This window comes from Calonectris borealis, chromosome 16 (genome assembly GCF_964195595.1).
Source record: "Calonectris borealis chromosome 16, bCalBor7.hap1.2, whole genome shotgun sequence".
Lineage (NCBI taxonomy): Eukaryota > Metazoa > Chordata > Aves > Procellariiformes > Procellariidae > Calonectris > Calonectris borealis.
The window spans coordinates 16,833,878-16,860,967 of NC_134327.1; the positions used below are offsets into that span (position 1 = coordinate 16,833,878).

Below are 27,090 nucleotides of genomic sequence, written 5' to 3' on the forward strand. Positions count from 1 at the left end.
ATCCCAGCCCACGCCAAGAGCCCTGCACAGCACTGGGAGCCTGAACCAAAGAAACACTCCAGGGTTTGGATTTCTTTCCCTGATACTGCATGTAAGGAGTAAAGATGATAAACACAAACTGTATCCCTAACTCCCAGAATTTCCGCACAGTACAGCTGCACCAAAGCTCACAGAGAAGAAACTACAAAATAAGACAATGCCAGGGAAAGCAGGTTTGTTGAGTTTAATGTGAATTCAAGTAGAGGCTTAAAAACCATTTGGAAGTTGATACAGAGTTTTGAAGCATGACTGACACCTTCACCAGTACATTTCAGCATACGTGAATCGAGGTAATGGTTCCCCTGTACAGTGAACAGTACTCGGCAGGGACAGTGCGCTGCTAGAAGGAGGCTGAACGCCTCTCCTGGCGTTTACTACCTTACTCGACATGTTCTGAAATTATAAGCACCAGATACAAATCAAAGAACACATCGTTTTCGGACTCCACCTGCAGTAAACCCATAATGTCCATTTCCACGTTACCCAGATAAAGTGGAAGTTCTACCTGTAAGTATTTCTCTGTGACTTTGCAGTCACAGCCTTCTAGCCAGAGACAGGAACAGGGAAGAGATTATCCGTGCTTCCTTACACAGCTCCGAGTTACAAATGAACACCCTTTTACAAGATCTGCTAATATTCTGGTAACACTGAAAGACAATACGAACTGCACGGTTATTGCTGTACAAACAAGGTGGCAAGTCTACTCGTTTCGAGTGTCCGAGTGAAAGGAAATGGCACCGACACGCCGCTGGAGCTATTCAGCTGAACAGGGGGAGATGAAGGAAGGCCAGTGTTTAAATTTAACTTCTGATAGTGGAACCTATGGAATAAAAGTGTGCTGTTTGCATATATAATTTTTCACTTAATTCTGTAATGCAAAAGCTTTCAACTGTGGCCTTCGATTCGGCCAGCATAAAACTCTACCCTGTGGCCTGAGCTGTGCATCACCCAAACCCACCTGAAGATCAAAATGAAATCATCACCTGAGCAAGCAAGCACTCCTCTTCAGACAAGCAACTGGTGCCAGGCCCCCACGCCAGACACGCGGAAGATATTAACCTCAGCTATTTAAAGGAAGCACAAGCCATCGTCACACACAGCCAGTACTCTCACAGGCTTATTTCAGTGGAAAGCTGTACTGTGTACTACATCCATCCCCCGTGGACTGAGCGTTAATTCAGATTCTGCAGCTAAAGCCAAGGCAAGCGGCTATTTTGATGCTGAGGGAAGTACAAGAATAACTCGGTACTGATCCAGTTATTTCTGGGAAGCAGCAGTAGCAACGGACAGTCCTAAGTGGGTACAGACTTTCTGCATTACCAAATGCAAACGCTTAGGAGAATTAAACTTACTGTGATCAGTGAAGTACATTCCTCTTATTCTCCCTTCTGGGAAACAAGATATATTATCATATACTATACTTAAATTTATATTTTAAATATATTCTGATATATATTTAGGATTGGGGTAGTTCTTGTATGTACATGTGCTTTACACATACATCCAACACTTGGACAAACACAGTATACAGAAGACACCGTTTGTGTTCTGCGAGTGGAATCATCCTAATCTGCATCACAAGTGCAATTTGCAACGGTCAAATAAAGGAGACGCATTTCAGTTTCTGTGACCTGACGACACGCTTGCAGCGGGCTGTACTCCTAAACAGGACCCCATCCGGGGCGGGGCGGGGGGGGGAAAAAAAATCAATCTAAGGCCAAATGCTAATTCTGCCAGCCACTGCAAGCGTTTCCAAACACAGCCGCTAAGTTACTACACGCTCCAAGAGTCATTTCCCTGAATAAACCAGACAGAGCCACGGCCCGTCCAGGCGAGGACACACTGCAAGCTGTTGGGTTCGTTTCCTCAGATCAACCAGCTCTACTTTCCTCAACTCAGTCTAGAGGACAACATGACATCGAACATTTGGATAGATGTGCTGCTTATAATTTAAAAAAAAAAGCCCCGAGCCCACAAGACTTGGGTGACACCGTAATGCCCTCTTTGTTTCAAAGTGCATTTAAAGACCAAGATGTAAACAAAACCATATTGAGAGGACAGAAAGGTTAAAAAGCTAAGGGTTGCTAACTCCGGGTGGCATCTTAGTGAGTACGTTACTGTCACAAGGTGATTAGCAGGGGCTCTCCTTGCGGTACCGCTGCAGGGGCTGCAAGCATTTTGCTATAATTAATCCCCCAGTGCTGGGAGAAGGTCGGCTATGCTATCGACATAGTAATCGGGAACCAGGCTCTGCCTGGCAGGACAGCTGCTCTCCTGGTGGCCCTTCACTTCGTCCAGCGTGGTGACCCCGGTCAGCGTCAGCAGGGTGGTGAGGCCGCAGCTATTGCCCATGAGGATGTCTGTGTCCAGCCGATCTCCCACCATGATGGTACGGGCGGGATCGATGTCGAACTCGCTCGCCACGCAGTCAAACATGTACCGGTTGGGCTTTCCTACGATGAACGCCTCGCGCTGGGCTGCCGTCTCCACTGCTTTTACCAGGCAGCCAGTCCCTAGAGAGAGAACAGAAAACATTGATTAAAGACTGCAGAACACTCTCAGCATCCACATGAGCTGGTACAAAGCCGCATGGTGCTTTGGAAACACAACGCCTCAGCCTTACAGAGCGGACAGGCAGAGGAACAGGTTAGTCCCAAGAGAGGCAGTGCACAAAACTTGCCAGGAGGCTGGAATACCGTCCCACAACGAGACCAAAAAGGAACCACTATTCCCCAAGTAAAGGATCAGCAAGGATTCTCCCTCTTTCAGGGGGTGCAGCAAGGAGAAGGGGAAGCGCAGGCTCCGGGAGGCCCGGGCTGCCACACCGAGGTGCAGTGAGACGCAGGGCCGAGCCCGGCCGCCCCCAGAGCCCGGGGACTCACCACGGGCGGCTCCAAACGGGCCAGGGCCACCTCCCCGCACCCGCCGGACGGCCGACGAGGTGCCCGGCCGCCCCCCGGTCCCCCCCCGCCCCGCGCACCGGGGATGGCGGCGCCGCCCTCGAGCGGGAGGCGGTGGTCGCGGTTGGTGCCGACGAGGAGGCAGTCGGGGCCGCCGCGCAGGAGGTAGCGCAGGGCCTGGCACAGCTTGGCGTAGCTGAAGTGCTCGTCGAAACCGACGAGGACGGCGCGCACGGCAGGGTCGAGCGGCGCCTGGGCCCAGTCGGCGGGCGCGGGGCCGGGCAGGGCGGCGGGGCCGGGCCCCAGGTGCGGGACGCCGACGGCCTCCAGCTCGGCGGCGAGCGCGGGGCTGCCCAGCACGTAGGCGGCGGCGCCGGGCGGCAGGGCCTGGCGGAGGTAGCGGGCGGCGCAGTAGGCCGAGCCGAAGACGTGGCGGGGCTCGGCGGGCGGGAAGCCCAGCCGCCGCAGCTTCTCGGTGTAGGCCGCGCGCGTCCGGCTGCTGTTGTTGGTCACGTAGCAGAGGCGCTTCCCCGCCGCCGCCAGCCGGCCCAGCGCCGCCGCCGCGCCGCCCACCGCCGCCTCGCCCCGCCACAGCACGCCGTCGCAGTCGAAGAGCAGCGTGTCGGCGGCGTCCAGCACGGCGCGGGCCGCCTCGGCCTCCAGCCGCCGGCACCGCCGCTGCCCGCCGCCCGCCATGGCCGCCATCGCCGCGCCTCAGCCGCGCGCCCGCACCCCGGCCGCCCCCATTGGCCGCGCCGCCCCCGCCCCGCGTCCCCATTGGGCGGCGGCGGCGGCGGCCCCGCCCACCCCGCCGAGGAGCCGGCGCCCGGCACCCTCTCCCGTCCTTCCGCACGGCTCCGCTCTCATTGGTCGTCCGCCTCACCGGCCCGCCCCCCGCGCGCTGCCATTGGCCAGGCGCGCGCGGTCACCCCAGGCGCTCCGCGACCCATTGGGCCATCCAGCCGCCCCGGGGGCTCGTTAGGTAACTCGTTAGGCTCCGGTCCGTCTGGGCACGGGGGTCAGAGGTCACTGGGGGGTGAGGGGGGCCGGGCACCAACATCGCCCAACGGCACCCGGAACCCCCGCGCGGCGGCCGCGTTCCCCGCCGAGCCCCCGCGGGTGCCCGTCCCGCGGCACGCGGCCCGTTGTTATGACGACACGGCCGTAAAGCCGCCATCTTGGCGGTGCGGCTCGTTGCGACATGGAGGCCGCGATGGCAACGAGTGCGGGGCCGGCGGGGCTTACGGCAGCCGCGGCCGAGGAGCGGGAGGGGGCGGCGGCCGCGGGCTCCGGCCCCGCCGCGCCGCCCGCCGGCCCCGCCGCCTTCCTCAGCCTCCCGGCGCCCTTCAGCGAGGAAGGTACCAGGCGCGGGGCGGGCGGTGCCGCCGCGACAGGGCCCCGGCCGGAGCCGAGGGGAAAGCGGGGCCTGGGGGGCGGCGGGGCCCGCGGAGGCCCCCGAGGGAACCGGGCCCTGCGGCGCTCGGCGCGGGGTGGCGAGGGGGGTCCTGGCTGTCAGCGGGGGTCAGGGGAGGCGGCTGGCGCCGGGATCTCCGAGCCCCTCGGCGCCCCGTCCCTTCTCCGGGCTGCGAGAGCGGACCCCCGGAGCCCGGCCGGGGGGGGCCGCCCCGCTCCGCTCCGCTCCAGAAACCGCCTCACTGCAGGAGCGAAAACACCCTTCGGCAACACATCCCCCTGCGGCTCCCTCCTCTCCCGGCATGGGAGCTCGCCGGGACAAAAGTTTTCGGATACGTGCCGTATTTTCATAAACCGATGACTGCCTTTTAAATCGTAGATGAAGATGATGTGCATAAGTGTGGCCGCTGCCAGTCTGAGTTCACCTCCTTGGAGGAATTTGTGCAACACAAACTACAAAAGGTCTGCCAGCGAGCTCCAGAAGCTCTTGCTGCTGCGTCAGCAGGTCTCCTCAACCAAGAAGTACAAAAGGTGACAGCAGGCTTCTCCTCGAGCCGTGGCTGAAAATAATTAGGATGCAACGGTCTGTTGGGTTGGAGGGGAGAGAACAGAATACAATGTTTTTAAAGGTAATAAAACCTTTCTGCTAAAATGTTATCTGTTACAACAGGTCGTTCCTTCTGTCGAGGAGTCGATAACTGTTGCTCATATAGTTGTTGAAGCATCTTCAATAGCAGAGGAAATCGGCAACGCATCTGCTATAGTAGGTGAGCTTTGAGACGCTTGCCTTCGTACCCCTGCTGGGTTAGGAACAGTTTGCTCGTCCAGTGTCCTCTTCCGTTTGATCTGTGTTGTAGTTGGGTAAACGGCACCTCTGTGTTACTGAGCACCGGGACTCGGGACGGAGGTGTGAGAGAGGCATCCCTAGGCCAGCTTTGCAATTCTCTCTGCATTAATGCAAATTAGGTTTAAAACTCCATTCCAGAAATGTTCGTTTTAATATTTATGCTGCGATAATGAGAACTTTGCAAAGACCCACGTTCCAGGTTTAAAGTAACTGCTTCTCCTTCCTACTGCATGAAATGCTGAAACAGTAAATTGCTCTAGTCGTGTAAAGCTCTCTTCTGTAAAGATCATAACTGTCTTCGAATCCTTTTCCCAGGTAGTGGACACATCAAAGAAGTCATTGTCGCAGGAGACCATGTTTTTGAAAACCCAAATGGTCATGTTGATGGGGAAGTCACTGAGGAGCAAGGCAACCCTGATGATCAGGAGCAGGATATTTCCACAGAACTGATAAAGGTTAAGCTGCTGGTTAACAAAGAAGGGCGATATATATGCGAATTATGCCAGAAGACATTTAAAACAGTAAGTATCGCTTCTACTGTGTTCAGGTTAGCGAGTTATTCAGGCTAGCTGTTAACCAAGACATCTCAAGACTTGGTAACAATGTGCTTCTCTCCTGCATGCTGCACTTCCAGAAGGACAGTTCTGCTTTCGGAAGGAGCACTGCTGTTCTTCACAGTTGAAATGTAAAATCCTTAACCCTTTGGAACATTCTTTTAAAATGAAATTCTTTCCGTAGGCCAGCATCCTCAAAGCTCACATGATCACTCACAGCAGCAGAAAGGACTATGAATGTAAACTCTGTGGAACTTCCTTTAGGACAAAAGGGTCTCTGATTCGACACCATCGGCGTCACACTGGTAAGACAGTTCTCCAAAATAAGAGTTTCTTGTTGCTGGAGTGCGCTGTGTGTGGTTATCCAGCTTACCTTCCCGTGGAATTTATTGCTGCTTTCCACCTTCTGCTGAGCTGAGACCGTGGAGCTCCCCGATGCGTCGGGTGCTGGGAGGCAACGTGAGGTTCTGGGATAAGCGCAGTCTGCTCGCTGTAGGAAGCTGAAAGCGTTCTTCTAGCGGTCTGTCGCACAGAGCTAATACTGGCCGTGGTTAGTTTAATACTGTTGTTTCGATTCTCGTCGTTTCCAGATGAAAGACCTTACAAATGCAAGAAATGTGGGAAAAGCTTCCGGGAATCAGGAGCTTTGACTCGGCACCTGAAATCTCTGACACCTTGCACCGAAAAAATTCGCTTCAACATGAACAAAGAAATAGTAGTCAATAAAGATGATTTGCCAACAGGTCAGTGATGCTGCCCATACCTGCCTTGCGTCTGATAAAACTGCATGCTCCCGGCACTTGAACTACAAATTCTTTCTCATTTATGAAAAAAATATTGCTGTAGTATTCAGTTTGTATCTTTTATACAGGAAAAAGTAATTTATAGAGCTAAACTGTTAACCTGAAGTGCATGTAGCCAGGCGTTGACCGTGAAGAATGTTTGAGAATCTGGTACAAAGACGGCTTTAACAGGCACCTCGTATTCTAAGACACATTTTGTGTAGGGCACAGCAAATTGATGAGGGGTGGCAGTACACCAAGTGATTGATTGTGCTGCTTTTCTTGAAGGATCCTGTAGTTCCAACACAGACACCGTTTCATCGATAGCGAATGAATCCATCGAGACCTCCCCCGTGATTCATCTTGTGACAGACGCAAAAGGCAACGTTCTTCATGAAGTCCACGTCCAAATGCAGGAACTTCCTGTTGTAGATGCGAAATCCCTGGACCAAGATGTGAGTGTTACTTCTCTTAAATACCCTTCATGTGTTTCATGCGAAGAAGTATTTTGAAGTATTTCAACTCAGAAACAAAATTTTCTTAGGTGCTGAGAACAAATCTGTGTGGTGGCAGTAAATGGTTAATTAGCTTCTTTTTCATCTGAGAACATAGAAGGCACTCTGCTCTTGTCTGGCCATCTGCTGCTGCTGAGCTTAGCAGCACGTGTATAGCATACAGGGGGACGTGCAGGGTTCACCACCACGTACTGGGTGATACAGAAGGTGGGAGGGTGTTTTTGTTGAGCGTTCCCCGCTACGAGACTCTCTGGTAGGAGCAAGGGCTTATCATCCCTTGGACTGCAGGTTTTCAGAGTACAGATTCACCTCATCTTCCTCCTCAGTCCAAGATCATTCCCTTGTTGATCTTTCAACCCTGTATCACAGCATGAGACACCCTAGAGAGAATGACTGGCGTAGCAGTGTTGCTTTAAAAAAAGGGCTAACTGTGTTACTGTTGTACCGATTACTGGACTGTTTATTCCTTCAGCAATCGCATCCTGAGGAGCTGCCGTGTGAGGGGGAAGTGAACAGTGAGAATCTGCTGAGGCAGGCCATGAGGAATTCGGGTATTGTGATAGAGAGAGTCGCTATGGAGGAAATGCAAAAGCCAGATGAGCCTGCTGTAGCTGCCACGGAAGAACTAGAAAATGAAGTGGTGGAAGCAGAAGAGGAGCCATGTGGGGAACAGTGTGTTGAAGTAGAACAAGCGGAGTCTGTATGTTTGTATTCCATAAATAGATTAATTTTTTAATCTTCCTTGCCTGCACTTGGTTGTGGACAGCACTGTTAGCCTCACCACCCCGCACGTTATCCTCAGCGCATCTCTCCCTGTGCCTGGGTCTGTGTGTCACACACTGTGTGTGTACTTTTATAGTAACGTTTTTCACGTATGCTTTAAGTGTAGTGTTAGTACGCACACGTGCTCTCTCTCTTTCCTGTTAACAATATAGATCTCTTTCTTGTCAAAGCTGGAGTATTTAATTGGGAATTTGGTTAGCAATACTTACTGTACACACTAGTACAAAAATATTTATGTTGTACCATTTTCTTTCTAATAGACAGATGCAGAAAGGACAAACGGGTACAAAAGTTACCTTTGCCCTCACTGTAATGAAGCCTTCAGTGAAGCTACTTCCCTTGAAACACACATCAAAGGTCATTTAGGTAAAGTTCTACTGCTTATGCTGTTGTCTAAAATGCACTGTCTTACTACGATCTTATGCATAGTACAGCTTTCTTTGTTCCAAATTCCTTGCCTTTACATTGCCGTTAGCCGTGCAAAATCAACTGATGCTTAACACACAAATATGAAAAGGTTGACTTTGGCTCTAGAATAGAGGGTAAAAGAAATATTTTAAAAAAAGAAAGTTTCCATGTTTCAGGGCCTGCACTGCATCCTTGAAAGGAGAATTTTGTGACGAGGCCAATAAAAAGGTTAGCGAGGCAGAACAGGTTGATAGGCTGGAACTGCTGCTTGAAAGGCACCGAAGAGCAACATTTGAGCAGAATTCACTTATGAATGAGACAAAGCCCATACACGCAGTTGAAAATATAATTTCCCTCCTTCTCTGGGTTAATTTTTTTGGTAAGAATTTTGTTACAGCATGTACTAGATACTTGCTATTGCTGTTAGTCCTGTATCAACCATGTGTTCTCTCTCTCTCTCTCTAGATTACAAGCCTTTTAAGTGTGAGGAATGTGGCAAGGAGTTCACGAAGGGCTATCTGCTAAAAAAGCATCAAGAAGTGCACGTGAATGAACGGCGTTTCCGCTGTGGAGAGTGTGGCAAGCTCTACAAGACCATTGCACATGTGAAGGGGCATCGAAGAGTCCATTCCGATGAGCGGCCGTATTCCTGTCCGAAGTGTGGCAAGCGGTACAAGACAAAGGTATGCCTCCCTCACAACAGGCTTGCCTTCAGATTTTCCTTTCCAGAGCCAGGGTTTGGGAGAAGTTAGGAGGCTTTGCTCCTGAAAGAACCAATGCCAGTTCACCTGCCTCTTGTAAGAGTAGAAGCTCCAGAAGGAGCTTTTGGTTTAGTGGGGAAAAGAGGGGCAGTCTTAATATTCATTCACATTTTTGAAGAAACTGTTCCTTCATGTGTGGAAAAAATTACATAATAATAATAAAACCAAGTATTTATCGTCTCTCACATGAGAAGTCATCCTCAAAGATGTTGACTTTTACCCTGGAAGCTAAAATACTGGTTGCTTGAGTTTGTCCTTCCCTTTAGCTGCCCTTCTCTTGCTTCTCTCTTTGTACAGAATGCCCAGCAAGTTCATTTCCGTACGCATTTAGAGGATAAGCCTTATGTCTGTCAGTACTGCAGTCGGGGCTTTCGGGAAAAGGGCTCGCTAGTCCGCCACATCCGCCATCACACCGGGGAAAAGCCTTTTAAGTGTTACAAGTGTGGGCGAGGGTTTGCAGAGCACGGCACTCTCAACAGGCACTTAAAAACCAAAGGTGAGGTGGCAAAGCTTGTCTGCGCTGGGGGGGAGTGTGTGTGTGTTGTTCTAGGATTGGGTTTGGACAAGCTGCTTTTTGGCTGAATGGCAATGATCTAATGACCTTCGTCCAAGGCCACTTGTTTATCTGCATCTCAGTTGCATCAGAAGGAGATGCATTATATTTTTTTTCATCCACATTAATGAATATTCCTATTGTGATCTTTCTGACCAAAAATGATGCTGAACAAACAGCCATAAAACAGTTCTAATACAAAATCTAGATCATCTAAATAAAGATAACCAAAATAAATTTGCATTAAGAATCTAACTGCAGGAGTGCTGTGGGCTCCCTGCTCCAACCTCTGGCTTAAGTGGTCTCTGCAGTGTCGCCACTGCCCTAAGTGGGGAAGACAGACCCTATACTGTGCAAGAGTCTACCCCGAATTGTGAAGTGGTTCTGTTCCAAGGCTACACACAAAGAGGGAGAAAATGAATGTTTTCGCAAAGTAATGCCAGAGAGAGCTTGATTTCTGTGTTGGGGAAGAGGTGAGAAGACTGTAAAACTTACGATGTGGCACATGTTGTTACGGTTAAACTTGCCAGTTGGGTTTTTTTTTTGGCATTGAATTCGTACTCATTTGGGGGGTTTATGAAATCCTGTAAAAACACAAAGTGTGGTTGTTCTGCAAGGAAAATGTCTTAAGTAGAGTAAGTTCTCACCAATAATCTTGTTTGATCGGATTAGTTGTACTGGACCTGCTGCTCCTTTAACTCGGAAGCACAGGTTTTCAAACTTCTTCAGGTAGTGATGATGATGTATTGAGATTGTAAAGGACAATACAAGTTTACTGGAGGGAAAAAAAAAGACTTTCCTAGGTAGATACTGAAGTGTAATGCATAAGCAGAAAAGATATGAGACTTAAAATATACCAAAAGTCTTACTGTATGTTCTTCACATACGGCTTTTGAAATCCTACATGGTTTTACGCATCTGCATTTAGTTGTATATTTTTTGAAATTATACTGGAGAGTGGCTCTGCTCGAGGCTCAGTTCTGTTGTCTGGTGTCACGTAGGCCTCTCCTAGGCCATTATTTGGCCTGTCTTGGTGGGATGAGAGCCTGTTGTCCGACTGCTGGTCGCTTGTCAGCGGCATCCTGTTAAAGAGGTCTGGTTTGTGCTGCATAGTATTTTCCAGGTACTCCTGTATTTGAGATGGTTATGAAAAATTATGTTTTTCTGGCATTTTTGGAATACCATTCAGGTGGCTGCCTCCTTGCTTTGAAAGAGGTGGAAGAAGTGATGGTGTCTGAGGAAAGTCAGTCAGCTGACAACTTAGCTGCAACAGTCATTTCTGAAGATCCTCACACTGTTTTGGTAGAGTTTTCTTCAGTGGTGGCGGACACTCAGGAATACATCATTGAGGTAAGAAGTGGGGCAAACAGCCTTCTCATTCTGAACTTGGCATGGTATTTTGTCAATAAAAACTGCAGTTGTGCATGTTCCTCATCTAGGCTTTTGGGAGAAGGTAAAATAGGATCTAGCTGATGCTACCCCTGCCTGCATGACCCTAGGAGTAAGTAGGATTAATCTTGTTCAGAAGGAGAGCAACTTGAGCCTACTTCACCACCCTTCTGAAGTCCTGCATGCAACATAGGCAGGAAAATGAGACTGCAGCGAAGAGGGACAGTAGTTCATCAGAAGGCGGCTGAGACTGAGAACTTCTGACCATACCAGATTTCATGTCCTCACAAATTTGCTTCAGCTTTCCCTCAGCTTGTACCTACTCTTTCTCCCATTTCTATTTAGTTTATTTTGTCTGAAATAATCTCTGTTGTTTTTAACTGGCTCTGGCTGCCAAAAGCAATGAATTACGCATTTTGCTTTCTCCCCCTTCATGACAAAGAGCCAGTACTCATCCATGCAGAATAACACAGTTCATTTATTGAGTCCCTTTATTGCTGCCATAATTTTTCTCCAATAGGAGAAAAATCTGCCAGTTGGCCATGCCCTGCTGAGAGAGGATGTTCTCTTTCAGTTATTTGTGAGCACTTTGCATTACTTTTAAGTAGCTCTCAATAATGGAATTTGGAGGGAATTTCAGGGAGGAGTTGTCTTTAGAGTAGCTACTGCATCATGGGGGGAACAGAAAGACTTTAGTAAAAGATCTTAGTGTCTTATATCTTGGTAATAGAAGATTTTTTTGTAATAATCTAAAAAGGGAATCATCATATTTTGTCTTTCAAGACTGCTACTGAAGACATGGAGACCAGCGAAGCTACTGAAATAATAGAGGGAACAAGACATGAGGTAAAGCAGCCACATAAACTGCTATTTTGGGGACTTGCCGTAGATGAAATCAATCAAGTCATGCTAAATAAACCCAACTTCAAATAATTAATTTGCCTACCTCTGTAGCTTCGCAGACCTGTCTGTATAAAAACATAACACTGGTCATACTGGGTTTGACTGAGCTCTGTTAACCCCAGATCCCCTTAGGGATGGTGGCTAGTGACTTGCGTGGCTTCACACGAGAGGACAGCTGCCAGCTAAATAGGATTGTACAGTAACGCTTCAGCCTTGGGGAAACAATCCTCTTAAGGCATCCCTGAACGCTATAAATAATGGTTGCTGCAAAGTCAGAGGCTGGCTAGGCTCTCGACTTGCAGTCAGTCAGCTTAAATGTCTGGGCATGCATTGTTAAGATTTTTCTATGAACAGCAGCTTGACTTTCTGTAGGAAGTACCCTGCTGGCGAAACATCTTCAGCAACGTAAGGTGTGACACGTTCTAGGAGTCTGCTGTTCTCGGGGTGATGAGAACGTCAGTGAACAGCTGGAGGAAATTGGAATTAAATGCTGCTTGTTGTAGTGCCCTGCTGGTCATCAAGCACTGTTTATGGTGATGATAATTGTCTGTACTTCTAAGAGAGTACAGTATACCGAGAAATAATGCGCCCTCTTTTCTCTTCATGTAGGTTGACAGCCACATTATGAAGGTTGTGCAACAAATAGTAAATCAAGCAAACTCTGGTCACCAGATCATTGTACAGAACGTGACCGTGGCAGAAAACTCTGAAGTAACCACAGATGCTGCGGACACCATCACCATCGCGACCCCCGAAAGCCTCACGGAGCAGGTGGCTATGACGCTGGCTTCCGCCATCGGAGAAGGAGCAGTGCTGACTACGGAGGGTAGCATCGAGACAGAAGAAGCAACAGTGACGATGGTGGCATCTGAGGACATTGAAATAATGGAACATGCAGGAGAGTTTGTGATCGCCTCCCAGGAGGGGGAGGTGGAAGTCCAGACTGTGATTGTGTAATGAACAGCATGCAGCTAGTGACAGATGTTAATGTAAAACTTACTATTTTTCTCCAGTTTGGGGAATTTGATCAGTCCTAAGTTTGCCATTATAATTGTTCAGAGAGCAAGGGAGAGAATGCTTCTATAGGTAAGTGGCTTAACAGGATGGTACAACCCTGAGATGTTTTCTATTTAAAATGGAAATAACAGTAGTTAAAAACCTCTGGGTGTTTATACTGTGGAAGTGACTGATAGGCCATATCTGACAGTCTCAGTATTTTGTACAGCTGCCTCAAATAAAGGAAGAACCTTTGCAAAGCATTTACCTCTGACCACAGGACAGTAGTGTTCTGGTGTTTAGATTTAAAAGTGAAGCAAGTATGTAGGGTCTCATAAGAGACCACTTAATCATACGCATTTAAAACCAACCAAGCAAGCCAAACCTAAGGAGTTCTGGTGTGCATTCACCACCACTCAAAAACTTTCATGCCTTTAACCTCACTACTTTAGTCCTCCTAAGGCATGGTACTGCAGTATTTTATTTTATATCCTGGACAAGTAGCCTTATGTACTGGTCTATGAAAGAATGCATCATTGTACCCTTGCAATGCCAGACAGGCTACTCTGAGAGCTAGTCTGTTGGTGTGTAAAGCCATATTGTATATGATTTTTTTTTTAAAACCATATATGGGTTTTTAATTGCATATTGTACAGATTCAGCATGTAAATAAATACATTTTTAAAAATAAAGTTATTTAAAGTTCTTACTATATTTTTCTAATTTCTGCTCTATTATCACTGAAAGAGAAGAATTTCTGGAAAGAGAACGGGGCCCCTTAACAGTGTGCTTAAGAAACGCTCATTGTTGGGCGAGTCAAACACGCTGTTTTCCCCAGAACAAACACAAGCCTCTAGAAGCAGCCAGTACATCTACGCTTTGGAGATCTTTCAAGTGATCTCTAGTTAGAGGGATTTCAGAAGTCACTTGCGTAGCTGTAAATTTACTTTTGACTTCCACCGTTACAGCAGAGGGTTTTCTTGAGGGACACTGATGAAGCGCCTTTCAGCGTTCACCGAGAGGATCCTGGAACAGAAGTGGAAGACCATGTTACTGCTGTGCTGAAGTGGCCTGTTCCGTGACTGCAGGTGGGCAGCCCTAGACACAGCCTCAGCAACTGTGACTTCCCCTGCTGCAAAATGCCCAAAATATAAAAAAATGCCTAAGACATGGTTGAGCCTCTCGCTGTGAACAGATATATATCAAACGCCAGAAGGACTAAGTTTGTAATCCACCAGGACTTCTCTGTCCAGAGCTCAATATCAAATTTCTGATACCCTTTTCAGGATACTGAAATTTTGTTCAGAAATCCACCATTTTCATGACTTGAAGGCTGAAATGGCATCTTGTTTTGAACGAGCTGAAAATAGGTATCAAGAAAGAGACTTAGCAGGTAAGGAGAAGTAGCACTTTTGGTAGTTTCCTTTCTGAAATTAAGGTGCTCCATACTAGTACAAATTTGCAGTAGAACATGGCTTCTGCAGGTTAAGATTCTGCCAGTAATCATGGTTTTTTTCCCAGCTAAATACATGCAACCTATTCTGCGTATTGTTAACAGTAATGGGTTAATCATTTGCCAAACAAAGGTACTTACAAAAAGATGAAGCTTCCTTGAAGTTCACAGCAGCTCTTTGTTAGCTCTTCCCTTGCAAGTGCACACACAGAAAAAGATTGACTTCAGTAAGATGGACCAAACTTGCCTCTCCATACCAGGAAATTCACTACTGGTCCCTCTAACAAGGAAACAAGAGGACTAAGCTTAACCTCAGAGATCTCACCAAGTGAAGTATCTTAAATAGTGCTCTGCTGAGGCATTGTTAATCAGAATACTGCTGAAAACAGTTACTCACAGCTGAATACAGTCAGCAGGGAGTTACTATTTTCCTGCAGGGGAAAAAAAAATGTGAACAGTTGACAAATATGTGCATTCAGATGTTTACTAGTTCCACACGTGTGACATCCCTATATTCCTGTGAAGTCTCCTGCAGGAAGACCTACTTAAGATGTACCAAAGTAACTTAGGAACTCAGTTTGCCTGTTATACAGTGGTATAATGCAGCATACAAACAGTAATAATAAAAAAACAAAAGTCCCTTTTGTATGTGTTCCTTAGCCGAACCTATCTCTAGTACAGCTTGCTTCAATACTGCAATTGCATCTGAAAAGATTAATAGGTCACAACTGATTCAAGTAGTGTTGCAGATAAACTTGGAAGAACTCCAGTTTTTTGAAGACTGGTCGGCTTTATGAAAACATAGTTTCCAATCACTTAATTGAAATACAGTAATCTTTTTACAAAAGTTGTTTGGGTCATCAAAGCGCACTGAAATAAAGTCTTACAAAAAGCTTAAAAATGCACATATGAAGAACGGTATCTTCATGTTTTCTTCTTTCTTTCCAACACTGTAGGAGGCCTAAAGATTTCCTTTAAATTCATCCAAACTCCTTGAGAATAAATGTTTTTGTAGACAACTTGTCTGTCATAAGGCTGCAATGTTAGATGATGGGAACACCCATATCTTCTGGATTTATACCATTCATTGGAAGTTTGGTTGGTTAAGGCCAAATACAGATTGAAGCAGCAGTATGCACCCAGTACGAGTGTGAGAAGAATAACAAAACCAAGCATGAAGACAATCCTAGGAAAAGTCAAGAAAAGGTGCTGCAAAGAAAGAATAACTTAGTTAAAAAGTTGGAGCACTAATCACATGGAAGCAACACGCCAGCTGAAATGCACATCCATACGCACACCTAACTGTGCAGCCCCAGAAACAAGGTCACAGCCCTATCCCCCATCCAGCTCAGCGATGGTCCATTCCCGATTGAATCTTTGAGTAAAGCATAGAGATTTCCAGAAATGTATCTCCTCGCAAGCCTTGCTAATATGTGGGAATATTTTCTACATCCATCTATCTCTAAATGTTTGTATTTCATATTGGAATTTTGCTTTTTTGGTTTTTTTGTTGCTTTTTTAATTAAAAAAAGTCATTAATGCAGATCATCTGAAAACAAACTGCCAAATGAAGAGGCTGCAATCTGATACAACTTCAGTTTTTGCTGACATGATACAGTTTAAGCAGCTCATTTCTGAGTTAAATTCCAATACTGGGGAGTGGTAATGGTTGGTACTTCTCAAACATGAGCAAACATTCCCTGACCAAGATCCCTTTATAAGAGTACAAGGCTGAAACATCTGTTGTCTAGGATGAGGAAAAGATAAAGCATTTACTACTTATCACCTCACTGCCATACTGCAGGAAGGGATGAGGGGATTGGAATGCAAATGAGTCAAGTGCCAGAGAGACTCAAAGTCACCCTTTGCTTGTATGTGAGAGAAAATATTCAAGCATCTAAGTTCCAGGGTAGTAGGGTCCTGCTTTACCATCTCCATGAAGGTATCTTGAAGATTGTCAACTGTTTCCTAAACGTTACTACAGTAGTAGTCACTGGAATGTAAAGTCATTCTTTACGAATCAGATCTGCTGAGTGAAAGCAGCCTGGAGATAGAAATCCGAAGAAGGGGAGAGCAGAATGAAGTGCTGTGAGAAAAATCCCATATTTTTAAAGTATTCTGCAATGGCAGTTTTCTAAACTTAATTAGCTGTGTAAAGTTGGTAAGAAAACTGCAGTCTGTCCACATCCTGCCTATGAGAACAGGTGGACTTACAAGATTCCTGAAAGCAAAGACTGGGATAAATCTTTATATAAGCTAATAACCCAGACAGCATAAACTTACCTGAATGAGGAAGAGAATCTCAACAGCATGCTCTTGTCCTTGGTCATCAATGTAACTCCCATGCATCATATTTGACAGCATCACCACTTGGATGAGAAATGCTGCTGTGATGGTTGCAATGGTTGCAGCCATGGCAGTCAGTGTGAAGAGGTAAAGGAAGAAATACTTTGCATTGAAGGCACCAATGCAGTTGTTGACCCACACACAGTGGTGGTCAAAACGATGTACACACGTACTGCAGAAACCTGATGAGGAGTGAGCGACAAGACAGTTCAGTTATTTGTTTTTTAAGTAATCAGTTTGATTTTTACACAGTTTAGGATAGTTTTTCAACTGAAAAAATCTGAGAATTATGGTCATGATTTAGCTGATAGCTTTTTAAGCAAATACATTAATTTCAATTGCCTATCATAAGAAAACCCCAATACTAAAAACAAAGACATGTATCTCATTTCCTCTTTTATTCACTAAGACTTTGGTTTCTCTGACAGTACTGCCTAGCAAAGCATATAAAAGGTAGAGATTGTAGCTCCCAGCTTTATTTTAGATGATAACAGCAAATTCTGCAAGAGAAACACAAAATCCTGAACTCGGGTCTTGACACGTGATAATTTTTCATTTAACTTTTAGATGCTCAAAAGCTTGCCTGTTCCTGACCCCAAACGATACCCTCAGAACTGGCGATTTCTGCAAGAAGAAATAGCAGGAAAACAGTAGGGCAGCTGTGATCTGGGACCCCAGTAAAACGAACACAATGCTGTGTGCATCGAGCTGGATAACGGAACAGGTGTAGTGTGAACTGCAGTTATTGCTGGAGAATTATTCTGGAAAAATATCACTATTACGCTTATCAAGGAAGTTAAGATTCTTACTGCAGTGTTTTGATCTGGCTGGCTTCTCCATGTTGCACGTAGGACACACGATGCCTTTCTGAAATAATACACCATCATATGCATAAATCTTAACCAATGATGCATGATTTGATTTTGTTATTATACCTGCAAAAAAATCCAAGAAAAATAGTAAAAGTAATGGTGTTTGTAACATGTTTTAGGTTCCGTTTTCAAACAGCTAGAGCTCAGAATCAGCATGAGCTTACCAGGATTGGCCCGGGAGCAGAGAACGAAGCAGCCCATGTTCCCAGCCAGCAGCAGGTAGGGCAGCAGCAGGAGGAGGAGGTGGAACTGCAGCTCCCAGCAGTACACAAACACTTCCCATGTGTATTCTCCATACACTGCGGCTTGCAAGGCTATGTGCAGTACAACAAACAAACAGCTTCTGTAACAGAAAGGGGACAGTCTATTCAATACTCAGCATCCTGATTAACAGGTCAAGTACACTCAGAGGTGATCAGCAAAGACTTTCCAAATGCAAGGAGACACCTCTTTTAGGTTTTCAGGCCAGCATGGATTGCATATTAATAGTGTTTTCTCCATCCAACGGCTTCTCCTTCTCTTCTTCCCACATACACTCCTTTAAATATGCCAGCTAAATTCATTTCCATTATTGTCATGCCCTTTGGATTTTTTTCCCAACAGTAGAGTCAAGTACAAAGCACCCTTGGTGCTGACAAAATATGCCACAGCAATAGGCCACAAAACATTCTGCCAGAAGACATTTGCTGTGTGCTGCTCTGAAAGCAAAGAAAACCCCAGTAAAAGGTAATCTTAAAAAAACCTGTAATAATATAAGCAGCTGTTACGAAGTAAGTGTGGCAGGAGGTTAGCAATGGTGAACACTAGTTCCAACCTGCTGGCAGACCTACAGCTTCTGCGAGGCAAGTTGCACAACCATTTGACATGCAGGTTTGTTTGGGATGCATCATACTGAGCAACAGCTTCCAGCAGCCTGGCAAATAGATGCTCAGATAAGCCACGCGTTGGAAGAGCAATGTTCACTTACTACAGTTCTCTGCGTTATACATCAGTTTGCTGGACTTTTATTACGAGTTTTAAATAATTAGTGATGTGTATTTTACTACAGCGGGAAGTCTGTTGCAGACAAGCTCTCCTCTACTGCTCTCTCCTACACCATTTCTGTGTGCAATCCAGCAGGATCCTGCGGAGTCTCCTCTCAACTGCAGGGCTACAAGAAGATACCCTCAAGGGCTGCATCTCACTGGACTTCTGCATGAAGTTTTCTCCAAATCTCCCACTTGAATGAGGTGACGCAGTCAAAGGGCACGCGTGGAGGATCAAAGTGCCTCCAGCGCACAGCATAATCTGGCAACGACAACTACACCAGGCTCATCAGGTAATTGCTCTGCTGCTGACTGCACATTTGACAGTGTAATCACTCTCTCTTGGGCTGTGTTAACTTAACAGCAGAGAATCTGCTCAGCAGGCAACAAAACAACTGCTGCACACATTCAACAGCCGTAGATGTTACGCCCCTAAAGTGTCTGTCATACTGGAGTTGCTGCCCCCAGAGGAACGGTATTTAAATCGTTCCTGAAGCAGACCCTAAAGCACCAAAGTTTACAGGACGCTACAAAATTCGCCTTAATACGGCAGGCTGCACATTGGCAGCTGTGCAGCTTCCCCTTGAGCCACCTGGACATCCAAGCTGCTGGACTAAGACTAATGGGATTTGAGGGAGAGGATGGGGATCACTAGCTCTGTCTAAACTCACTCTGCAGCTGCCAGAGAGTCTGCTGTAATTCTCTCGTGGATGCAGTCTCCCACCAACGTGACCAACATCTGTTACACTGGAAGCTACTGAGCCACATTATCTTTATTTGTCAATATGTTCAAATATTTCAGGGTACCATCTTCCCAAAAATAAGCAAGGAACAGAAAGACAACAGCATGGCAAACCTTAAAGGGAATCTGTAATCCCCGACAAGCACCCCTAAGGAAAAGAGAATATCTGAGCATAGTACTGAAAGCTCTGATGGTGGCAGGAGGTCACCTATAGTGGCCAGAAATACTAGTAAAAAATAAGGTCAAAAGCATAAAAAAAAAGTGCAATACCTTGTGTGGAAGAGCCTGTGAAGCACCCTCTGTGTCACTCTCTGGAGCTGGGTGGGGATTACAAACGACAATACCTGAAGCAAATGAAAACACTGTTGTTATCTGAATTGCACATCACTTCTGCCTTGTTGAACATTCAACAAAAACATAAGTCACCTAATTCCTCAGTTATATATCACTGTAGTCATATCACTGGGAAGGAAACTCATTTTCAGGGGCACCTGAGCCCCTAAGAATATAGGCAGGCATATTGCTGGGGTTTTCAAAATGGGAGTGAGGTTCCATATTCTTGGAAGCCCAGAAGGCACAAACAAATGTATCTGGGTTAATGTGTGAAAGTTTTAAGGAGCTTGTATCAGGTTATAGACTGGGTAACTGGCTAAGCAGGGGATGGAACTGAGCAATTTCTGAACTACAGTATGCTTCATCAGGACATCTGACAGATGCAAGTGGAGATAAGCAAAGGGATAAAGCCTGCTATCCTCCAGAAAAAGGGAAAAAAAAAAAAACAAAACCAACCAAAAAAACCAAACAAACCCCACCAAAACCAAAAAATCCACAGTTTCTGCAACTACAGCTATGATCCAGTCTGATAACTCCATGCCTATTTAACTGCCATTTCAAAAACAGCTAGACGCAATGAAGAAGAAAACCGCCTGTCTTCATTCAGCAGTAGTCTGTGACTGCGGAATTGTTTGACTCTGCTGTTCAGAAGATGACAGATCCCTACAGCAACACGCTGCTCCACCAGTGGTGCAGGAATTAGAGCAGCTAGGCCTATTTCTAGCCGACATGGAAAGAAAACATACAGTCAGAGCTTCTTGTCTCAGATGTGAAAGACCAGAAGGCAAAAAGCATATGTAGAGTTGAGAAGATGTTAAATATTTTTCTTTTAACTGGTATGCCTCATATCGGCACTTCAAGTGACAGGTCTTTTTTAAAAGAGGCTGTGTACTGCAATAGGAAACACACAACTAGACAGAAAAACAACTTGCATGCAATTGCAAAATTCAAATTTAAGTAACTGTATGTGTGTCAGTACAGTCTAACATCACATTCAATGTCCATTATTCCCCCCCATACAGTACAGCAATCCCCTGTATTTCAGCCATTCCCTACACCAAAGCAAAAGGCTTTTACAAATACGATTTGTGCTTGCAGTGATGACAAAAGCAGGAGGGAATGAGAAGACCCGTACAATGCACATAACCATCTCACACAACTGAACTGCTGGCAGCAAGGAAAACAGACCGGGGGGTGGAAGCTGACTTGTCACAGAGCTAGAAACAGCTGTGCCGTGCGCAAGTTAATTATTTCATATTGCTCACAATGAATACTTTAAAGGATCTTACAGGAGTGCAGTCAAACAATTTCAACAAACCTTCAGGCTTATACGCTTCATTAATTACAGTCAGAAATGAATTTAAAATACAGTGTCTAGAGAAACTGTTTAGGATTACCTATATTTATTGCATGCGTACAAGTATCGATTACTTTTCTCCAGACAGTGACTTTACATCACAGCACTATTTTAATTGCCGATTGTTACACGCGTTTCTTAGAGGCACCTATTAAGAAATGTGGGTGAATAATAAATTTGAAAAGAAAGTATAACACTAGTAGCAAAAATCAAAGTCTGTTTAGACTCATGTAAACAGCATTAAATATTGTTTACAACTTAAATGATGATTCCCTTATCCTTTCCCTTCCAGGAATGCTATACCTTTTTTTTCTTCTTCATTCAGACACAGCCCAATAGACAGAAAAATAAGCTTGTGCCTTTTCAATTCATTCCCCCTTTTTTTTTTTTTTTTTTTACAATGAAATGCCAATTCTTAATCCTCTTTTAAAGCTCTTCATTCCTCCTTCTTTCTTAGGAAACAAGAGCCTGCAGCATTATTACAGACTCACATTAAAGAGCTTCCCCTAAACTATCTGCTACCAGTTATAATTCTCTCCCTATTTTAATTCTCAAACCTCCCCCCACCTTTTTCCTCTTAATGACAGCAGCAAATACCATAAAATTGTAAACAGTTGGGGCCTCATTATTATTTAATTTCTCAAAGCTGACGTGTTACGTGTCACTGAACAATGTACTTTTAGCATCGCGAGAAGTTCCATCCCTACTACCAGCCTGCGGTGGCTGCCCGCGGCCAGGCTGGCACACGCAGGAACAGGAGCTGTAAGACGCAAGTGGTTTTTTACTACCTGCTTGGGCAGGATCTCATCAGCCAAAAGGAAACATATTTCTATTTCCAATCCCAATTAGCACTTGCCTGAGGGCAGTTGTCAAAATAGTACAAAATATGAACGATAACCATATCATCACTCTAACCACATACACTAGCATTTTTGGTGGAGGGGAAATGCAGCAGTTGCACTAATTTTAGCACGACAAACTAGGACAGACCACCGGAACGGGAGCTGATCATCGCTCTGAAAGCTCAGTTCTTTACCTGGCTTGCAGCAGTGACGCTTCTTGCGAGGAAACTCTCCTTCCTTCCCGAGCAGATGCAGAGTAGAGCCACAGCAGCGAGGACAAAACCCAGGTAAATCAGGAAGAGCGTCAGGAACTCCATCCCGAGCCCTGCAGCGCAACAGAGCGGCTTATCAGTGCCCCCCGGCGCCAGCCCTCTGCAGCAGCGCCGGGGCCGGGCCGTGCTTCACCCCGACCCGTGCTTCACCCCGACCCGTGCATCACTGAACCCGGGCACGAAGCAGCTCAGCGCCCAGCCGCGCCCCCGGCCCCCGCGCCCAGGGTTGATGTCGGTGTTTGGTGTGTTCCCGCTCGGCCCGGGACCCGCCGACGGGCAACTTGGTGACAGGGGACGGAGAAGCTGGGCGTCTGCCCGGCCTCGGGGCTCGGCCTGCCTGCAGCGGGGACAACCCGGGCCCCGACGCCCTGCCCGGCCCCGCGCGGGACCGACGCCGGCCCGGGGGAGGCTGCTGAGGGCGCCGCGTCAGGGGCCTGCGGCCTCCGAGCCCCCGGGCAGCAGGAGCCCGAGGGAGCCCTGGGGACGGAGCCCTGGGGACGGAGCCGGGGCCTGCGGGGCGTCGAGGGCGACGGTGCCCAGCCCCGCGGGACACCGGGCGGGAGGGCGCTGGCCCCGGGGGGGGGACGACGCTCCCCTCGGCCTGCACCGCCGGCCCCCCCGCCCCGCTCACCGCCGGCCCTCCCTCGAGGCCGGCTAATCGATCGCCGAGCCCCGCCCCGGCCGCTCGGGGATCTGCGGCGGCGGAAGGGCCCCGCGCCACCCGGAAGCGGGAGGTGCCCCTCGCCCGGCCCTGCCCCGGGAGAGCAGCCGGGGTGGCGGCCGCCTCGGGGGGCCGGGAGAGCAGCCCGGCTGACCCGCTCTGCCCAAGCCCTTCAAAGGTCCGTTCCAAGGACGGCGCCTCTCCAGCCGGCTGCCAGGGCCGGGCCGGGCCGGGCTGGGCCGGGGGGCTGCGGGGAGGGGGCCCTTCCCCGGGCTGGCGGGGTCAGGGCGGGGCCGCCACCGGGCAGCGCACCGCGAAGCGTCTCCAAATCGAGCGAGAAATCAGCCGCCGCCTCCCGAAGGCGCTGAGGCTGCTGGGGAGAGCCGTTCGTTCCGGCCTTCTTCCTTCCTCCGCAGCAGAAAACGAAGACTAAAGCAGTGGAAATAAAGTGAAATCATTTTGATAAATCCCAGAGTTGTGCGTAGAGTTCTTTCGGTCCTGGGCAGCTCGTGACCCTATGAGCGAGTGCGGGTGACGTGCTGTTTTCTTCAGTTTCCAGAGGGTCCGTGTAACGCTGCCAACTGGCGTGGCGCATCTTGTGTAATTTCTTAGGAATCTGCAAAAACTTCTTCAGATTTGTTGCCTTTGGTGAAATCTCTAAAGCAAAATCCTTTTGTCTTCTACAGGAGCTCTGAGCATTATGTTCTGTTTTAATACGGGGCCTCCTCTCCCACCATCGTGTCCCACGCGCCGTAAGAAATAGGGATGTGTTTGCTCCCGTGCCCGCAGGTATCTCACCTAGAACCGGCTGAGGTGGGCTAAAGCCGCGGGAGAGAAAAGTCCTGTGCGGTTCCTTACGCGGTGGCTGTCAGCTGAAACCCCCCCCGCAGCCGGCGTGGTCCGTGCTTTCCGGAGCGCCGCTAATGAGCGGCTGATTGGGTTACGGTGCCTGGCTAGAATTTGCTATAGAAACTCAGCCGGTTGCTGCTGCCGGGTAACTGATCCAAAAGCTTGGAAGCTGCTGTGATGATTTTGCCAGCTCGGGGTCCCAGTCTGCCGCTAGCGGGATCTCGGGCACGGCAGGTAAGCCCTCCGAAGGGTGCTCGGGATGCTTTGGCACCCAGAGGAAATTAATTAGCTTGGTCGAGACGCAGCGGCAGCAGATGAGGTTGGGTTTCAGGAAGGGGATCTTTTTTTCCCTGGTAAGTTTTTGGCCCCCACGCACCAAACCAGCACCTGGGAGAGAGAAATGCAGCCAAAATATTGCGGGACACAGCTATCCGAGAGTGCAGCCCGAGGCACTTTGCTCCTGATAAAGGACGTTGTGAAAAAGCCGGTTTTTCCCTTCCTACTGATGCAGCAAAATTTCTGTACTGCTCCAGGTACAGCTGTAGGTTTGTTTGGGACATTGGATGTAACCTGGCAAGTTTGGCAGCGTAAATGGGATGGGGGGCCGGCGGCAGCCTGGGCGCGAGGCAGTTTATTTCTCTGCGGGCAGACAGGCAGGGTTTGCGCGCCGCGGTCCCGGCGCAGAGCGCGGAGCTGCCCGCACTACCGGCCCGGGCTGCAGCGAGTGCCGCCGAGCAGGGCACCAGCACCGGCACCGCTGGGGAGCTGCAGCCACTCTTAGCGGCCTTGTGGGCTGTGCTCGAGGGCAAAACAGCCATCAAATACTTCAACAGTAGGTTGAGCCTGAGAGAAATGAAGCTGATTCAATCCAAGGGCTGTGAAAATGAGTGAAAAGTCTTGTCTGAGCAAAGTCTAGCAGAAGGTCTTCAAGGAGACAATGTTTTCATTAGCGTGGAATCCCGTAACTTATTTCTTGCAGGGATTAAAATTCACCGTCAGTGTTTTAAAGTACTCAAGTCACTTAAAAATGGTGGGAAAAGAAGCAATCACTTCACTTGCTGAAAAAAAAAAAGAAAAGAATATCCATTGCAGGTTTTCTGTCTGCCTGTGCGGGCGGTGAATAGCGAAGATGCCCTGACCTTTTGTAGGAAGGCGCGTGCACTTCTGTGTCAACACGGGAGGGCAGTGCACGCTCCCCCCAACGCGCCCGCGGATCTCAGCTGCTGAGGAGGAGATTTGTGTTTGTGCAGAACCTGTGGGAAAGGAGCCATGTCCCGTCTCTAGCAGAGCATCACCGACACCAGAGCGGGAGAGGACAGGAGGAGGGGGTCTCAAGTCCCTTGCAGCAGTGACATGTATGAACGTGAAGGGCACGAGCGAGAGGAAGACCCTCCACCCCTGCTCACCTTCAGGCGGGCAGGGCAGGTCCCTGCAGCTCCCCTTCGTAAGGCGCTACCCAATCCCATGTCAAGTCCCCCAGGTTTCCTGGGGAGGTTGTTTCCCATCCAGCCCAACGCTGCCGACAGCTCAGCCTGCGCCGTGCCAAGGGAAGACCAGATTGCTGCGTGGTCCGTGATGGGATGCAGACGGCGCCTTGCTGGTGCAGCAGCAGGACGTGTAATACCCTAAAACCTCTTAGCGTGTTAAAGCCCTGGGATCCCTAAGTGCTGAGGAAGCAGAGGAGAAAATCAGAAATAGCAGCTTAACGAACAGTCGGTGCCAGCGCGGGGGTCTCTGCTGCGAAACATTCTCAGCCGCTCCCCGCTGCGAGGGCCCCCGCTCCCCCACGCAGAGGAGCCTGGCTGGGGAGAGCTCTCCCGGTGAGCCCCACAGAAGTCGGTCCAGACCCCCCAAATCCCTGCAGCAAACTGCGCGTTACTTGGCAGACACGTACTCCCAAAATCTCTGGTTTCCCACCCAAATCGCCAGCGCTGGGGCAGCGAGGTCTCAGCACGCCCAGCTGCCGTTTGAGAGCGGCGATGACGTGCTGCGTTTCTGCTGCTTTGCAAAGTGCTGTCGCTTCAGATTTGCCCTGTGGGTAAGGGATTTCCCTCCACGGGCGCTAATCTGTTTTACCTCCTTCCAGCTCCTAATTCCCCCCAGATCTGTGGGCTCAGGTCAGCACCAGACAGCCAGGACCAGCACGGCAATCAGTCTGTCCGCGCTTCTCTTTGCGATGGAAATAAAGTTAATTAGGAAAGGAAAAGGCAAGAAAGACCTTTCTGTGTGCGGGGCGCTGACTCAGAGCGGCTGGAAGGGCGCAGGGCTCGAGTAAGAAGCCCGGGAAGGGGCAGCCACCCCCTGCCCGAGGGGCTGCCCCGGCTCTCCCCAGCGCCCCGGCACAGCAGCCGTTTCGCCCACCCCTGGGCAGCAGCCGTTTCGCCCACCCCTGGGCGGGCGTTACGCGCGAGGGCTGTGCCCCCAGCGCCCCGGGGGCTGCAGCGAGGACGCGGGAGCAGGGGAGATGCCCCCGGGAGCCCGGCGGGTAGGTGGGACGCGCTTCCAGGGGCGATGGAGGAGAACTGAGAAAGCGTCGACCCCGTAGCGGGACAAACCTGCTGCTGGCGAGAGCCCGCCAGGCTCGCTTGGATGGCTGCAGACTTCTGTAAGTGCTTGAGCCCTAGGGGGTAGAGGTGGAAGGGGGTCCCGCAGCAAGGCGGTGGCTGCTGCTCTGCCGAGCTTTGCCGCGGAGCTCAGCCCAGAGCGGCGGTGCTGGGGCCATCCCAGTGCTTACTGGGCTCTTGCTGGAGTCTTCAAAGCTTGTGCTCCGCAGCCCCAGGGGTGCCCCGGTGTTCGCTCGCCGATGGATTTCATCCCGCTGTTGCCAGACTTGCCCCATCCTTCACCTCAACGCGGCCCCTCCGGTCCTTGACATCTGTACCTGTTAACATGGGCAACGCTTTTGTTTCCTCTTTGAATAATAACAATAACAATAATCCCTGATCTTTATGTAGCATTTTAATCAGCACTGCCGTACAAGGAGGACAAGATTATTACACTTATAATGTGACAGCATGTTGCTTAGTCTTTTTAATATTTCTTGTGAAGGCAGCACTTCTAGTGCCCTCTGTAATACAGCCTTGAGTAGCTGTTTGCAACAGCAAAGCAGGCTCAGGTTATTAATACAGATTTCTGCGGTAATGCTGTTTTCCCTGCCCATCCCCACGATTCTGCTCTCAGAGCAAGCTGGTCCCTATTATCTGTGCTGAAAATGGACATGAGAAGAGTTCCTTTCATCTCCCTGGCCTATAATAGGGTGTTAAACACTGTTTTCAGTGCTACTGAATTTTGACCAAGATTTCCCAGGTCTCAAAGGAGCAGAAGAAAAGTTTTGGTCATTCAGATCAGAGCCTAGAGAGCCAAGCCACCCCGAGAGCAGTGGGGTGGAGGTGTGAAGGGATGCCTTTGCTGTGCTGGCACAAGCACGGACGGGAGCGAACTGGGACCCTCTGGGCTGCCCTGGGTGCGGGAGCATGCAAGAGCCAGCTTTAGGCT

The 27,090-nt window shown here is 48.7% G+C and overlaps 3 protein-coding genes across 11 annotated transcripts; 1 reads left to right on the forward strand and 2 right to left on the reverse strand.

Moving 5' to 3' along the window:
• Nucleotides 1–208: 208 nt before the first annotated feature.
• On the reverse strand, nucleotides 209–3,644 carry PGP (phosphoglycolate phosphatase). 3 transcript variants are annotated; one of them, XR_012676153.1, is made up of 3 exons: nucleotides 3,020–3,644; nucleotides 1,023–2,552; nucleotides 209–859 (listed from the first exon to the last, which is right to left on the reverse strand). XR_012676153.1 is itself a non-coding variant. In XM_075165565.1 (2 exons), exons 1-2 carry the CDS (start codon nucleotides 3,642–3,644, stop codon nucleotides 2,227–2,229), a joined length of 951 nt encoding a protein of 316 aa, XP_075021666.1. In that variant the 3' UTR covers nucleotides 209–2,226. The 3 variants fall into 3 exon arrangements, 1 of the variants encoding a protein (XP_075021666.1); XR_012676154.1 differs by having other exon boundaries at nucleotides 209–432; nucleotides 545–2,552; XM_075165565.1 differs by having other exon boundaries at nucleotides 209–2,552.
• ZDHHC4 (zDHHC palmitoyltransferase 4) lies at nucleotides 2,508–22,929 on the reverse strand. Of its 4 annotated transcripts, none has more exons than XR_012676152.1 (7): nucleotides 22,008–22,923; nucleotides 19,552–19,625; nucleotides 17,679–17,857; nucleotides 17,452–17,577; nucleotides 16,580–16,824; nucleotides 14,438–14,576; nucleotides 2,508–2,552 (listed from the first exon to the last, which is right to left on the reverse strand). XR_012676152.1 is itself a non-coding variant. In XM_075165561.1 (6 exons), exons 1-6 carry the CDS (start codon nucleotides 22,128–22,130, stop codon nucleotides 15,221–15,223), a joined length of 1,032 nt encoding a protein of 343 aa, XP_075021662.1. In that variant the 5' UTR covers nucleotides 22,131–22,929; the 3' UTR covers nucleotides 14,635–15,220. The 4 variants fall into 4 exon arrangements, 1 of the variants encoding a protein (XP_075021662.1); XR_012676151.1 differs by lacking the exon at nucleotides 2,508–2,552 and adding an exon at nucleotides 13,322–13,869; XR_012676150.1 differs by lacking the exon at nucleotides 2,508–2,552 and adding an exon at nucleotides 13,322–14,203.
• On the forward strand, nucleotides 4,101–13,869 carry E4F1 (E4F transcription factor 1). 4 transcript variants are annotated; one of them, XM_075165560.1, is made up of 14 exons: nucleotides 4,101–4,297; nucleotides 4,732–4,883; nucleotides 5,020–5,119; nucleotides 5,515–5,720; nucleotides 5,938–6,058; nucleotides 6,344–6,496; nucleotides 6,824–6,990; nucleotides 7,523–7,750; nucleotides 8,094–8,199; nucleotides 8,707–8,924; nucleotides 9,300–9,498; nucleotides 10,745–10,905; nucleotides 11,702–11,790; nucleotides 12,457–12,715. In XM_075165560.1, exons 1-13 carry the CDS (start codon nucleotides 4,141–4,143, stop codon nucleotides 11,768–11,770), a joined length of 2,037 nt encoding a protein of 678 aa, XP_075021661.1. In that variant the 5' UTR covers nucleotides 4,101–4,140; the 3' UTR covers nucleotides 11,771–11,790; nucleotides 12,457–12,715. The 4 variants fall into 4 exon arrangements, with proteins under 4 accessions (XP_075021661.1, XP_075021660.1, XP_075021658.1 ...); XM_075165559.1 differs by lacking the exon at nucleotides 12,457–12,715 and adding an exon at nucleotides 12,220–12,307 and having other exon boundaries at nucleotides 4,102–4,297; nucleotides 11,728–11,790; XM_075165557.1 differs by having other exon boundaries at nucleotides 4,103–4,297; nucleotides 11,728–11,790; nucleotides 12,457–13,869.
• Nucleotides 22,930–27,090: the final 4,161 nt, after the last annotated feature.